At 43.8% G+C, this 16,134-nt stretch overlaps 1 protein-coding gene across 1 annotated transcript in view; it reads left to right on the top strand.

Moving 5' to 3' along the window:
• LOC147666476 (uncharacterized) overlaps positions 1 to 16,134 on the top strand; it is a 139,687-nt gene that overhangs the window by 113,599 nt on the left and 9,954 nt on the right. The window contains exons 17-18 of the mRNA XM_086949061.1: positions 7,031 to 7,243; positions 9,230 to 9,343. Of these exons, the coding sequence (XP_086805187.1) occupies positions 7,031 to 7,243; positions 9,230 to 9,343 (327 nt within the window). The remainder of the gene's footprint in view (positions 1 to 7,030; positions 7,244 to 9,229; positions 9,344 to 16,134) is intronic.

Raw genomic sequence — 16,134 nt, 5'->3', positions numbered from 1 at the left:
GTCGGGACTTGAACCCTGGTCCCAGGCCTCATCTCTGCTTCAGAGTCTGCCGCTCTAACCAGTGAGCCACACTTCTCCAATGTAGTGGAATCTCAACAAAGCAAACATTCCACTATACTACACAATGCAAAAATGTTTGTAAGCTCCCCCAATTTTTTTTTTTTGTCATCATGGGAATCCGGAGACAAAGAGAAAGTTTTCCTCTTGAAATATGGGCCAGTACATTTACTTTTCCATTGTGGAAAGGCATTTACTCCTGTGTCCTCCAGCAGTAACATTCCAGGGTAGAAAATGACTTGTGACATATATATATATATATATAATATATATCAACAAACTGAGGGTTGAGGCAATAGCAATCTGCACCTGACAATATGATACATGGGCTGTAAATAGCAGTGCAGGAAACCATGGAGTACACTCCTCTCTACTCCTAAGTCAGGAAAAATGTCCTAATCAAACATTAACACAATAAGGTTCACCACTCAACAATGTAACATGATAGTCAAAGCAGTCTTTGTGTGCATATTGAAAAACTTCCAGTTCACGGTTATTTCTTTTTGTTCCAAAATGTTCTTTATTAGACTTTCCATTAAAATTCAATAGCCATAGCCGACGCGTTTCGTCCTAAAGGGACTTCTTCAGAGCTCCACACTGTAATAAGTAGCTTCCACAAGTGACATTTGTTCTGTAGTCTGGCTTAGGTCCTTTATTCAAAAAGGCTTTTTTTTCCAAATCTTGAACCTGACGCACAAATACACTGCCGGTTATCGAGCTGCACAAATTGAAATACATATCATATAAAATATTTGAACAAAGGACCTACGCCAGACTACAGAACAAATGTCACTAGTGGAAGCTACTTATTACACACACCACAACTCCTCTACAAGCAACCCCCTGCCCAGGCAGTAGGGTTCCCTCTCACACACAAAATCAAGATCAGCCCTCCACTGATCGAGTTTGACAGGCCAAGTTAGTAAAGATTTTTTTTTTTTTTTTACAGTTAATGTACACACACACACATACACAAGAATTTATACCAGCTTCTTCACTGTCCCATCTCTCACCACACACCTGTTGTATTGCATTATTTGTAGTTATGTACATTGTTCTCCTGGAACAATACCACGAGCTCCACACCCCTCTTCTTTCCAAACGTCAACCCTCTGTCTCTCGACAAGTTACTGCGGCAGCCTCTTCCTGCATGTTCTCTGGAGATAGTATTACATTCTGTTCAACTCTTTGAAACAAGCTAGAATCTGACAGAAGGCTCGGTGTGGCCCCCAGAATATTGCTCAGCACCACCCAGGGGTTAGGTTACAGCCCATAGGGGCATGGACTACAAGCTGAGATAGCAAACATGCACTGCAAGAGTGGACACATATCGCCAGATACAGCCTAACTCCACTGCAGCAGCTTTATCAGACTTCAGCAGCTAAACATTGGATACATTACTTTTAGAGCCTGGGCTCTGCTCACCACGTCCACCCCTCCTGCCCTCTGTAGATCCTGTGGCGTGCATTTTCAGATCACTATCAGGTGATTATACCTTCTGAATAGCTGCTGATCGTGGCAACAAACATAACAAAGAAGTCTCTTCGAACGTGCATCTAAAGCTGTGGATTGGTGATATGGCTACCAATGACAGATTTGTTTCACACTGAGGGTGAGGGCAAAAATAGACATCTGTGTTTTGTCTAGTCTCTGGCCCTTACGCCACATCCTTGCCTATTCAGGCGAGAAGGGAACTAATTTCTTTCTGGCCAGGCCTCTGGTCCAGCAAAGGAAGACTCTGTGGGCAAACAAAAATATTTGCTGAAGCCGGATTTTCTACACCTGTTCTTTGTGTGAGGCTTGGGTTTTTCAGAATCTCTAAGACGTCAGTGTTGTAACATTGAAGGCAGCATTCCCACTGCGAAAATTGTTTCAGCACCACTGTGCCAAAACGCTCCCCACGTAGGATCACAAGAAATACAACATCACTATGTTGTAGCATTCGAGCTTATCATTGATGCACTTCGATGCCCCTTAATGGGGATATGAAGCATTATACCAATGCCCCGTCAATACAATACCTACTAGTTAGTACCTGAGATCAGGAGAGAGGAATTTGTATTAGGGTCCACAGGATGGCTAAATCATGGCAGGTTTTCACTTCTTTGATAGCAAAAGTGCCAAGGGAAAAGATATAGTAATTTGGAAGCAGAGATCACAAGGTGCACAGCTTGTAAGTAAAAATCCCTATGCTAGTCAGACTGAGTGTGGGTGGTGCTGATCGCAGGAGGAGGCCCCCGCAGCGACTCTCACCCCACTGAATAAACAGCCAGAAGCAGTCACTGGGAGAACGTACGCCCTTCCCAGTCGCAGTGGCAAGGGCTGAGGCCAGACCCCAGGGTAGGCAACGCTTCTAGGAGCTGCTGACCCTCTAGTCTGAGACCGTCCTGACAGAAACAAATGAAGTTTCCATGCCTGCGTCTCTCTCTTCTCCCCAGGTCTTGAGATTGTGGGGAGAGGCAGGGCATGTCGTCCAAACATTACCATAAATTAAACCAGTCAGGGCGCAAAGGGCATTTCTTGCAGCTTTTGGCCTTTATCTTATTGGGAGGGCAACCCACCACCCCTGTTACCACATTGCATGGTTGGGTGGCCCTCCCAAGGCCAATGAATATTCACTGGAGGTGGGAGACTAAGGGGACCCCTATTCTTATTCTGCAGGGGGGTCCGAGGAAGCAACTATTTTACGGCTGTACGGAGACAGGTAGTGATGTGTTAGCATGCAGCGAATAAGAAAGCAACACTTTTTTTATGCTTTCAAAGGGACCTTTTTGTGAAACAGTAGCCAAATTGTGGCCAAAGCACTTGCCAGCTGATTTCGCGATTGTTTTGTGAATCGCAAAATTCTGGAGGTTCTGCTTTAAATTACTCATATAACATCAGCATAGGCATGAGCTCCACATATCCTGCCTTTGCATGCATATCCAATATATGGGAATGTGCAGCCAGTATCTGTAACAACAGTGGTGGGTGATAAACTTACTGAGCTTCAGTCTTACCCTGTGAAGCTCCTGAGTGCTCTTCCCTGATTTGATTCAATTTGATTTAAAATTGATAGAGCGCAGGAATAATCCAAAGGCATCAAGGCGCTATAGATCATCATCTGGAAGAAGTCCACTAGTACTCCAGATTCAGAAGATAACTGAAAGGAGAGTAACCAGGTCTTAAGAACATTCCTATAGTGCAATAGCTGAGGGATGGTCCTTATGTTTCGTGGAAGGGTATTCCAAAGTTTGCTTGCGGCCGTAGAAAATGCTCTGTCGCCCCATTTCTTTCTTTTGGTTCTCGGCACCGTGAGCTGTAGTTGAAGCGATGAACAAAGGAGTCTGCCTACAGAATACCATCCAAACATGTTTTTTACTCTTGTTGGTTATGGAAGATAGAGAGCCTTATGTACCATGCAGAGAGATTTAAAGCTGATGCACTTATTAATTATGAGCCAGTGAAGGGTCTCCAATCCCTTCTCAGCAGACTGCCCCCTGGGAATGTCCAGAACAAGTCTCGCCAACGCATTCTGCACCACCTGGATTCTATACTGCATGTCCTTATTCGAGAGACCATATCCTGCATTTGTTAAGGCTTGCTTAAGTGAGAGCTGAACTAAGGCAAGCTGTAACAAATACAGGGGTACATTGCGTGTGGTGACTAAAAGGTGCATCACATGTGAAACACCTTTTAAAACATCACCAGTAACTAGTTCTGTTATGATAAGGACCTCTAGAATAAGACAGCATCTTACATGTCGATGCACATGCATTATTTATGTGATTTTGTGCCAAAGCTGTAAAAAACAATATGTAGACCAAACAATGAATGACCTCCTTACAGGATTCAGGAACCACCAATCAGCAATAATTAATAAGAAATGTAGCCAGCCTGTAGCCTCTCATTTTAACCCCTCCCATGCTCATGACGGAGCCACTCCGTCATGAGCATCGGCTGAGCTGTGCTCATGACGGAGCGGTTCCGTTATGGCCCTGATTTCGCGCCTGCGCGGCGCGTTCTATTGAGCGGGCGGGGCCATGACGGAACCGCTCCGTCACGAGCACAGCTCAACCGCGGCTCGCGACGGAGCGGCTCCGTCACGAACATGCGAGCGCCGCTCGGCCCCCCTGTCCCCCCTAGCGCTGCGGCGGAATTGCCGCCGTAGCGAAGGGGTTAACCTTGTGGATCATTTACGATCAGATTTGAAGGTTTTCCCTGTGGAACATCTTTTAAAGGAAGAACTACTGGACTCCAGAGAAAACGTCTGGATGTATTGTTTAAAATCACTGCATCTAGATGGACTGAAGATCACTGTCAATACCACCTGATTACTGCATATCTCAAGAGATCTCGGGCTGCTTAGATTTCCACTTTGGAATCTTCACTCATGATGATTTTTGAAGATTCAGCATTGTCATCTGTGCAGCCACTGAGCAAACCATCTTGTACTACGTGTGGAAGTCGGAAGCTGAAATGTTGTAGTGGAAGTATATTTTTGTTCTTTGTGAGTGCATCTGTTTGAGTCACTTCTTTCTTGGGATATATTTGTGTTTTTTTGACACACCGCAAGATCGCTTGCAAAAAAATGCACTCTCAGGACGTCAAGAAGTGAAGTTAAAAGGTTTTAATCCATCTTTCCCATCATTACTGTTTCGGCTGCAACCCAGCCTTGATCACATGCTTTTGATAACCACGGTTTACTGTACAGAAATATAATAACTACTGTATCACGTACTAATGTTGAACCAGTGTCACAATTAATCTGATAATACGTTGTTTATATTTCGAAAATGCGATGCTGCAAGTGTTGTTCTATCCATGTAGTGATGACAGGTGGATATAAATTGCTGATGCTAGTGTTGCTAGTGTTCAAAAGCTCTACTCGGCATCGTCGGAAAATAGCATCTCGCCTGACCAGTTTTCATGCTTAATGTAAGAGGACACCTCCATACTCTGCTGCTATTTTCCGACTTACTACAGCAGACAAGGAGCACTGATTGGAATTAAAATGCTTAGGTTTAGTTTACTTTTTGTCAATAAATTGCTGATCAAAGCAATGGGAATTGCCAGTGTGTTTATGAAATTCTGTGGCTACAGCATTTACCACATCATTATGAATTCACTGCATTTGCCACATAATTTGCATTTTTTCCGAAAATAAAAGTTTCTAGCTAAAAATGGATGAAAATAATGCTACCAGAATATGCGCTACATGATGTGCCTTTTTTTGTCATATAATTTTGTCTTTAATTCTGGATAATTGTAATAGCCCTGACAATGGTAAATCTCTACAGTGACTGTTTTGTGGGGTGTAACTATGGTGATGAAACCCATACTTCACAGGGAGATGTGAACTAGTTCCCATGTTTCATGCCTCCAAGAGTAATATGGGTTTTTCTACCCCTGCCTTTTGTGCAATAAAAACACTCAAGCGTGGTGTTGTGTTCGCATATAAATATATATTTGTTTGGGGTGCTCAAAACCTTTCAAGCTTTTTGCAGTGTGCACCGCCCCCCCCCCGCTCCCCCCCTTCCCCGACAGCCAAAGTTTGATCTGCAGGTGGAAATGTCCAGTGATCATGATTCTGTGAGTTATGTTCATGTATTTCTGCCCGTATATCCAATTTTGCTAGCGTAAATTACATATGCACAGAAGTCTCTGTGAACTGGCATACGACTTAACCACATTTAGAAGAAATCATAAAAAAATCTTGATGCCAAAATGTGGGCAATTTGGGAAAACGTTGTGTCTTTGACATCTCCAGTTAAAGTCCTGGTTGTGCTAAACTTCAAAACTCTTACACTCTTACTTGGGAGCAAAAGCTGGGCAGGCTCGAGAGCATAGCCATTTGTAGCGTTACCTCCTCCTCCCAATTTCCACTTAGAGGAATAATATGATAGAAATGAATGACTAAAAAGTTAACATTTTTCCTGTTGGGGCGATCACGCCACTAACCTGCAAAATCTCTTTCCTATCTGGCTTAGGTCTAAAACCCCTTCCTACTAAAGACTTCCAAGGAGAACAAGGGTCCGATTCTGATGAGGCTAGAAATATTATGTATATTTACAAATGTGCAGGCGTCGGGTCTAGCCAGCGCTACATAAAACTCAATAAATATATAAATAGGGATTGCCTGGAGTATTGCAGTTTGAATTATATTTTGATTGATACCAAGTCTGGATCTATTTTTCTTTTGTGCATCTTTCTTCAGTTTTGAGCATTTGAACCATTTTTGTACTTTTGGCTACCTTCAAATTCTGAGTTATATGAATTTGCAGTTTTACTACTGGATTTTCATAATCATGTACACCTACTTTCTTGTAAAAGTACAAGAGTAAATATGCTTCCAGCACATTTTGATGTGACAGGGCTGTGGTAGGTGTAAATTTTTTTCTGATTGCAATTTTCATTAACCTGCATTGGTGGCCTCATTTGCAGTTGTTTATTTGTGGCATAATTATTTTTCAGCCTAGTTGCCTTGGTTATTCTTCAATGCATCCAGATTGATTCATCAGTCAACTGCCTTTGTGCCGACTTCTGGGTGACACTATGCTTGTCCTCCGTCACAGATGTGTCAACAAGTTAATGGATCCACCTTGAAGCTGCAGTATAACATTGAAGGCCTCTACACTGGGCTGTTTTACTTGTAAAAAAACCCTGAACCTGAATTATAGGCCAAGCCAGAGTCTTTAATGACAAGTGTGGCCCAAGGCAGAAGGGCTCTAAGGCTATGAATACATTTGACACATTGACATCAGATGCTTTTAAATTAAACAGAAACAGAAAGACAAACTTTGAAATAATGGAGTGGGAGGCTTGTACCAGCCATTAATTGACCTCTGACACCATATTGCCCTCAATGGTGTATAAACATTACAATTTTCTAATAGACTTTAATTACTTGCCATTGTTACACCAACTCCATTGCGCCTTTGGTGATTTAGTCATGTTTCTAATCTATTTGCGCCTTTTCTTTTATGAAATGCAGTTATTAGAAGCCAACACAAGATTGACGCTTGCAGAGTCTCAGCATATGCGCGAGGTGCAGCATCTGAAGGAGAAGCTTTACAATGCTGTGTCCAAGGAACAACTAGACAAGCTGCAAGCAAAGCTCCTAGAGGCCCTGGAAAAGAACCAAGATCTACAGAAAAAACTCAGGCTTCAGACAGAGCAGACAAACAAGCAGCTTGCTCTTCAGCAGGTAAGAAGGGTTGCTGATCTAGTTATTTCTACGGTTATCGAAATCTGTAGGTAATGTGTAAGCAGTCTACATGTGGGCTCTTATATAGATTAGCTGGTGGATTTTTCCATCTACCATTGCAGAATTTCAGCACCTGTCAAGGTTGTGGAGGGAAATCTAACTTATCTAGAGTTTTTTGTCAGGACTGCTTAGGGGGCTGAATTGTTCACCAGAAGAGCTCATTGTCAGAGAAAACTCTGGGGGTACATCTGCCAATGTCTACCTCTTATGGTAAATATTCCATTAGTAAGTATGGGCACTGGAACTGTACCCCTGAGTAGGAAGTGTATTGCCACTGCTCAAATTGCTAGTCTCTTTCATGTTCTAGATAGTGTTTCTCAGCTTGTGAAGGACACTCCCCTTATCTTTCTGTGAAAGGCACCGACGTGCTGTAAGGATAATTGTGATATTTTGTCGCAGATTTATTATAAGGATCTCTCAATCAGTCCTTGCGTAGTACAGTGGTCTATAACCTTCTTAATAGTAAGAGCTTCTTCTGATCGATGGAAATAGTCCTGAACCACTGACTGACAAATATATCAGTAGTAACCTCCATCATAGACAACCACAGTAGTGGCCACACCTTCCAGGATAACTAGTGGCCACCCAGACCTATGTCACAATATGGAATGATGCAGTCATACCCAGAACATTGACTAATACAATGTCATGAATATACATATATAGTTAAGTATAGATTTTTCTTTTGTACACTCAACATCGACGTATATAACGTTTCCCCATCCGGGTGCCTGTTTGAATTTTGGAATGCAAAGTCAGAGAAAAAACAGGCAGTTTAACCCAGGATTGACTCCACGTGGCTATAGAGACAACAGATATATTTGGACTTTGCTTTGAAGTCCCACTTTTTATTTTAATCTTACCTTGGCAAAGAAACAGAAGTTTAAATAAATTATAATTGGATCTCTCAGTCATGAAATTTAGGATCACCTCAACAACTGAGGATCCCAGAACAAAAAAAGATCTCTGCAAAGAGCTTCTTTTAGAGCCCGTTAGTTATTGCACACCCTGCTCAATGTTGAGCGTGACCTGATGATGAAGGATGCCACTTTCTGGATGAGGGTCATTGTATCCCAAAAAGATTATTTCCTGGATCTGTGACATTTAGTGGTTTTGGGGCAAGTAGCCAACTCTTCTTGAGTACACCGTTCAGTACACCCCACTAGTCTCTGAATACCTATGAAGCTAGAAGGAAGTGTATCGGACCAGTGAAATATTCTCCCGCTCCTCACTTTTTAGTTTTATAGATATAAAGATGACTGTACAGCAGTCTTAGGGTTTTTGCCTGCTCAGCACACAAGTAATAAATACACTACCTTCTTCACAAACTACCACAATGAGACCTCAGATCCAAAGAACTGGAGGTGAAAAATATTTTTCTCGTAGCATCTCTTTGCCTCCCTTTCCAGAGGTAAAATTGGGAAAGCATGAGGCCTCCCTGTGCCACATGAAGCTGCCATTCAATGATTAGTGTGGTATGCCTTCTCTAACCAGACGGTTCTGTAAATAGGGGGCACAGAAACCTGCTTCTGTCACATAATCCCCAGTGGAATTCTTGAAAGCAACTAAAAAAAAAAAAAGGAATCTGTCATGACACTCAATCTCCTTAGTGGAAGAGTTAGTCAAAGCCAAAATACAGAAACGTGTACTCCAGAGGGGTAAATATGTATTAATAACAATAAAATACAATTGTTGCTACTAATTTGGTCTTGAAAAAAAGGCTTAGGTTTTCATCAATTTTATCTTCAATTTATTTTTTCCATTGTATCTCTTTCTATTTTTCCCTAAAATAATGTATTATATTTAATATATGTTTTTGTTTGGATTTATAAGCCCCTTAAAAGTAATTACGACTCAGCAGAATGTTACACCCCATGTATTCAATCCGTGTCATTTTTAATAGCAATCTGGGTGATTGAATTTTAGGAAGAACATGAAAAACTTCTCAGGCGAATGGAGGAGAAGATGTTGGAAGTAGAAATGAATCTGAAAACTGTTCGACTGATGCTCCAGGAAAAGGTGAAACAGCTAAAAGAGCAGGTTAGTAATTAAATCTGTAATGCAACGATATTGACAGCTGCCTTTTTCAAATAATCAAGTATAGATTGTTTACATGGGAAGGTATAAAAAGCCTTCCTGTTAGCTTGACCATCAGCCAGAGATACCCCAAGATAAGCATGTCTATTGACATTATACTGGTAATGTTTAGTGCTTATTGTCTGGAGTGAATTCTATAGATATTGTAAGCTTCAGGTCAATCCACTGGTGAGCATTTCCAATGCATGTTTATAGTGGGGCAGTTAAAGAGTACAGCAGGGCATACCTAGAGATTAGGGGTGTGATGGGAGCTCTTACAGGTCTGAGGGCCACCATTATTCAAATTAGCGCGAGTACTTTGCATGGTTCAGACCAGGCCTAACAGACGGTTTTATGCTGACTATCCTTCGTAAAACCAGTGTTAACCGAAGGTAGCTTCCGATTGAGGTGTTGGCTGCCCACATAGGGAAAAGGTTGACGAGGCTCTCCAGTGGTGTATGAAGCCACCTCTGGTTGAAGATAATCAGGTTGACCGAAGGTGTGTCTTGCACAGAGGGGTTAGCCACCTTGTCTCCCATTGTTTATCTGAGAGAACAGCATTGCATGTGCTACTCTCAGGTCCCGTCCAGCGCCCATGATGGACGAGTGGGTGGTAGGTTAAACCATCCCTCAGGAACATGTCAAAGTCTAGCTGAGACTAAACATAAGAGAACTTCTGGATCTGAATGTAGTAATGGGCTTTAGTGGTGGTCATTCTGAGGCTACTAGATCTATAGGATCCACTATGAGCCCAGTATAGTGTATTGTGTATTTTGTAATGTGTGGTGGAAATAACATGGTCAGTATTAATGTTGCTACCAGTCCTTTCTGCCATATTTTAAACATGTCTGAAGATTTTTGGAAACAACTGGTGGAAATAATTTTTCCGCCGGTCACTATTGCTAGAGTTATCAAACTGGGTGCCAGAGATTTCTGAAAAGTCATTGAATGTGAACTCTGGAAATGTTTGCAATGCTTGTAAGAGGAAAGAATCCTCACACCCAGTTACCAGGCATTTTTTTAGCCCGTTGATACATTACCAAGATCTTTCACATGACTCCTTAAGTTTGATTCCTTAATGGGCAAGTGTCTGATGAGGCTGCATCGATGGGCTACCCTCGTGTATCATGACATGATTCTTGTCTCAAACTGTCTCTCAAGAAAATTCATCATCCGACCAGTAGTTGGTTGACTAGACCACCTAGTTGAGCAGTCTAGCCATGGACTGGGACGGCCCTGGCTTTTTTGACAGCATGGGTCAGAAAAGGTCAATGGGTGGGTGCGCCAAGAGCAGCAAGATTGAGGTACTGCTAAACCGAGTGATGTTCTTTTAGGAGATTTCAACTGTTTATTAAAGGCAATGTTTTGACTTCAACCCAAGACCAGTAGACCCAAGTATCATCTGTGCTCTTATGCTACTGCCAAAAAGCTTGGAAGACAAAAGCTTGAAGAATGAGGATGACGGACCAAACTGTTGAACAGATTAAGTTAAACCCCCCAGAGTTGTCCCTGACCACCAACTGGCCTTCCAGTTACTCTACAAGATGATCTCTATTCTGCTTATCATCACATGCTTCATTTGTTCTTTGGATAGCAAACAGAGTGCCAATTTGCACGACTAGGGCCATATCAGGACCATTTTTGGAACTTTTGAATAACCCCACTTTGCTAAAGCTTTTTAGCATAAAGATGTCAAGGAATGTAGTTTCATAGGCTATATCCCGTTTTTGCAGCATGAACCTGTACTAAATCTGCACGCTGTCCATTAATTCACTGGCTAGTGGTTAAGTCTTGAAATAACCTTCTAAATAGTTTTATTTTCGTGTTGAGTGCTGGTGGAGCTGGACAATAAGCCGACAATGTCCTTGTGGGTATCCACCATCTTCAGATTCTTATTTCATCCAATGGTTTTGTAAGAACGTCTGTGAGCTGTATAACACTATGGCGCAAGGGTGTGTGGAGCCAAAATTACCCCAGCGGTAATGTGCCATATCTTAGTAGATATGGTGCATTTCGTCTCTCTCCCTTTCACTAAAGGCAGCACAGCAACTTTGGTTGCTGTGCCGCTTTGCGTCGAATATTAATAAAATTGGGCCCTTGTTTTTCTAAACCTAGACTTATTTACACAGGATGATTTTCAACCATATCTAAACTGGAATGCGAAATAACCCAGCAGTAGAGACCAACTCAGTATTGAGGTTCTTTTATATCAGACCGATTATTTTTTTTGTTGTCATATAGAAAATGTATGTTCTGCAGCCCTTTAACCTCCTGATGACATATGGCACTGGGACCTGTGTTTTGAGGATTTCTACCCTTTATCATAGACACAGTGCAAGGCTGGGGCACCTGCTGTACCCAAAGCACTCTACGAGTGCCTTCCTTAATTGTAACAGATATATAGATTAAATGCTTTGCTATACAGGACTACTCCTTAACTGCCATTGGTAAAACAAGTAGATCTGGCGTTTTTACAGAATATGAAGAAGTGCGGAGTGGGAAGAAAGAAAATGGGGTGCGAACATGGTAAAGTATAGGGCATGTAAAGTCTTCCAACTCACAAAAGTTTTAAAAACTTCACACATTTTGAAGCAGCAGAATGGTTTCCTGCTGTTGTAAAGAGTCACATAGGGAAGGGGTTGGCAGCCACCACTAGGTGGCAACCCCCCATCAGTTGTTTGTGGCCCCCACACGAAAGCAGAGTTTCACTGCCACACTTGTTCCTAAACTGCCATGGTATGTTCTGTTCGCCTATAAGCTCCAGTCCAGCAATCCCCACAACAATTTCATCTTTTTAGATGAAATGCCAAATGGCGTATCGCCAATGCCAGCCCCTACCACCTGCCCAATGGCCTTCCCAGCCATTTTGAGGTTGGGTCATGGGTTGGACAGACAATGACTCAGTCTTCATGGATAGCCTTCCTCACAATTTTCTGCTCGTCTGACAAGAACTGTTAAACATCTTTAGTGTACCTTTAGCGGTACAAAGCTATCCAATGGAAGACAGAATCAGTCACTTCCTGCAGGAATAGCATAACATCACATCTTACAAATCAGTCCTGCAGATTTGTCCAACAGGGCTACGCTTTGCCATTCCTTTTAGACCCACCACACCTGCCACCCTGATAGGAACGCCTGTCAGAAGACCACCTGTATGTTGCCAGTAAATGCAGGCTCTTTTGGCCAAAAGAACCATAGAGAGTGTCCCTGCCTTGGAAGTGGGGACTGGGTGTTATTTACGCTACTTCCTTGTGCCTAAATAGGATAAGTGCTTCCGCCTTACACTGGGTCTTCACCCTCTCAACATATTCCTGCACAAAGACAAATTCAAGATGCTCCCCGTGGCCCATGTTCTATCTGCCCTTCATCTCGAAAACTGGACTGTGGTGTTGGACGTGCAGAATACTTTTTTTCACATCTGAATCCTGCAGGCACTATCCGCTCTTCCAGGTGGACCACAAACACTGGTTTGCTATGTCTCCTTTAGGCCTCATCAGTGCCCTTTGGGTGTTTACAAAAGTGATTGCGATGGACGCTGTATATCTGCAGAGGTCTGAGGTACCCGTCTTCTCTAGCTTGACAACAGGCTGTTGAAGGCAAGCTCACCACAGTCAGATGCATACTTCCATATCTCCAAATAGCCAACCCACCACCTGTACGCGGGCTTTGTCATAAGTGGATAACCTTACCAATACAAAGTGCTGCCATTCGGGGTTACTACAGCCCATGGGTGATTGGAAAGTGTTTAGCTGTGGTGGCATCTGTGCAGAAATGACATTCATATCTTTCTGTATCTCGACTACTGACTGATAAAAAGCAGCACCAGAGAGAAATGTCTAGCTCACACTCAGACAGCAGTGTCGTGCTCCACAGGCTAGGGTTTACCATCAGTGCCAACAAGTCCCATGTTCACTCCCAGGAAATCCAGTCCTTTTTGGGTTTGGACCTATATGCTGTCCCAGAAAAAACCTACCCCAACCAGAGAAGAATGATGGCATTCCAAAAGCTGCTTCCTCTTTTCGAGACTTTGTATTGAGGATGAGATTGTTGGGGATGATGCCTTCATATACTGCAATAAGGTATCGCATCAGGTGTCTCTTGCATGGCAGTGGTCACAGGCGCAGGATCATTAGGATGATCTAGTGTTAGTAAATGCCAAGATTCAGAGCACTCTCCTCCAGTGGAACAGCATCAATTGGTTGCTGGGCAGACAGTTACTTGATCCACTTCCGCAGGTGATCATTACCATGGATTCTTCGCACTTTAACCACATGACTCTATAGAGTACCTGGACACGACAAAAACAGTTGTAATATCAACTTCCTGGTTCATATGTCTGTCGTTAGCATTCACAGCTTTTTATAAGTTAATTTGAGACAGAACAGTGCTCATAAAGGACAACATGACTGCAACATACTAAATCTGGTCATAATGTTTCAAAGAAGAATCATCAGTGAGTTACAGGCACTGACTATAGAGGAACCATACATTCAGGTTAACATAAATAGGGTGGTTCTGAGCACAAACCTATAATTTCTACCAGATGTAGTTCCCCCATTCATGTTAACCAAACTATTGAGTATCCCATATTCCTCCTGCATCCAGACTCTGCAGCAGAAAGGACTTTACATACTTAGATGTTAAGATGGAACCTGTTGGAAATGACCATTTTTGCAGGGTTATCCCCAACTGTTTGCTTCTTCCTCCTTTATTTTTCCTGACCTGTGGTTGTTGGCAATAGGATTCTGGGTACTTTACCACTGCTGATCAGTGCTAAAGTGCATATGCTCTCTGAATACATTGTTATTATGATTGTTTATCCATGATTGGCATATTTGTTATATCAGTAGGCCCCTAGTAAAGTGCGCTGAGTGCGCCAGGGCTGGTGATTCAAATTCCACTAGTGGGCCTGCAGCACTGCTTGTGCCACCCACATGAGTAGCCCTAAAATGGTGTCTCAGGCCTGCCACTGCAGTGCCTGTGTGCAGTTGCTAACTACCATGCTGACCTGACCAGTGTCCCCACTGGTCAGGCCTAAACCTTCCCTTTCTGTACACATTGGTCACCCCTATGGAAGGCCCAAGGTAACCCCTGGGCAGGGTGCAGTGTATATTTATTTTTATGAAAGTTAGAGCATGTACTAGTGTGTGTGACTTGCTCTGGTAGTGAATTACAGCCATTTTCGTTTTTCACTATTGAGAGGGCTATCTTGCCCATAGGCTATAATGGGGATTGCTGTGTATAATGGTTACCTGCATATCTTCCCATAGGAGCAAGATAGAAAATTAAAGTCTGGTATCCCTGAACTCAGAAGTTAATAACCTATCTTTTAGAAAGGAAATCCTGTGTTTGAGAACAGCACTTTTAGAAAGCGGCTGTTCTTTTGTCTGACCTTTCGGTGTGCCTTGGCCTGTTTGTGAATTGACTGTCTGGTTTGTGAGTGACAGGGGCTGGGGAGCCCCCAGGAGGATGGATGAGTCAGCCCTAGGCTGAATAGCTGCATCTGCATCTTGAGTGGTGGGAGGGGATAGCACCTGGGCCTGAATAGGGTTGTGCCTGCCTTCCACAATGCTGGCTCCCCCTCCCGTGGGCGGTTGACGACCCTGTCCCTCTCTCTGAAAGGAAAGAAGAAGTCAGGAAAACAAAGTGCTCCAGGACTGACCAGAACTGGTTCTGACTAAGCCAAGGCCTGTCTGCCTCCAGAGAACAAAGGAAAGACTGGTATAAAAAGGGCTACCCAGACTACAGAAAATTAGCTCATCCTGGAATCAAAAAGGAACCTCTGCCAGACAGCCCCAACAGACAGCAACACAACAGACCCTCCGCACACCATCGACCACGTCCCCTTGCTAGCCTGGACCAGCGTGAGCGTTGATGACACCATCAAGACCATGAGCACAATCCACTCCGGCTCTCCGTCAGACCCATTCCCGCACCACGTCTTCAACAAAGCAAGCAGCTCCATCGCACCCCACCTACGCAACGTCATCTATCTCTCCCTTGAGACCACAACCTTCCCAGAGAGCTGGAAACACGCCAAGATTAACGCCCTATTCAAAAACCCAAGACAGACCCAAAAGACCTCAAGAACTTCCGACCCATCTCTCTGCTCCCCTTCCCGGCCAAGGTCATCGAGAAAATCGTTAACAGACAGCTAACCTGATACCTCGAAGAGAACAGAATCCTGGACCCTTCCCAGTCAGGGTTCCGCAGCAACCACAGCACGAGACTGCCCTCATCGCCGCCACCGACGACATCAGGACCCTGCTAGACAATGGGGAGACTGCAGCATTCATCCTCCTAGACCTCTCCGCCGCCTTCAAAACTGTCTGCCACCGCACACTACGCACACGCCTCCACGCCGCAGGGATCCGAGACAAGGCTCTGGAATGGACCACCTCATTCCTCTCCGGCAGAACCCAGAGCGTCCGCCTCCCCCCGTTCCGTTCTGAAGCCTTCCAGATCATCTGCAGCGTACCCCAAGGATCCTCCCTCAGCCCAACACTGTTCAACATTTACATAGCCCCGCTTGCACACGTCGCCCTACCGCATGACCTCAACATAATCTCCTACGCCTACGACACTCAACTGATCCTCTCCCTCACCAAGGACCCCATCACCGCCAAAGCCAACCTCCATGAAGGAATGAAGGCTGTCGCCGACTGGATGAAGATCAGCCGTCTGAAGCTGAACTCGGACAAGACGGAGGTCCTCATCCTCGGCTCCAACCCGTCAGCCTGGGACGACTCCTGGTG

The sequence above is a fragment of the Lissotriton vulgaris genome, unplaced genomic scaffold (assembly GCF_964263255.1).
Source record: "Lissotriton vulgaris unplaced genomic scaffold, aLisVul1.2 SCAFFOLD_2723, whole genome shotgun sequence".
In the NCBI taxonomy this organism is placed as follows: domain Eukaryota; kingdom Metazoa; phylum Chordata; class Amphibia; order Caudata; family Salamandridae; genus Lissotriton; species Lissotriton vulgaris.
The sequence above is the reverse complement of the archived record's forward strand: the minus strand, read 5'-3'. Positions and strand labels throughout refer to the sequence as shown.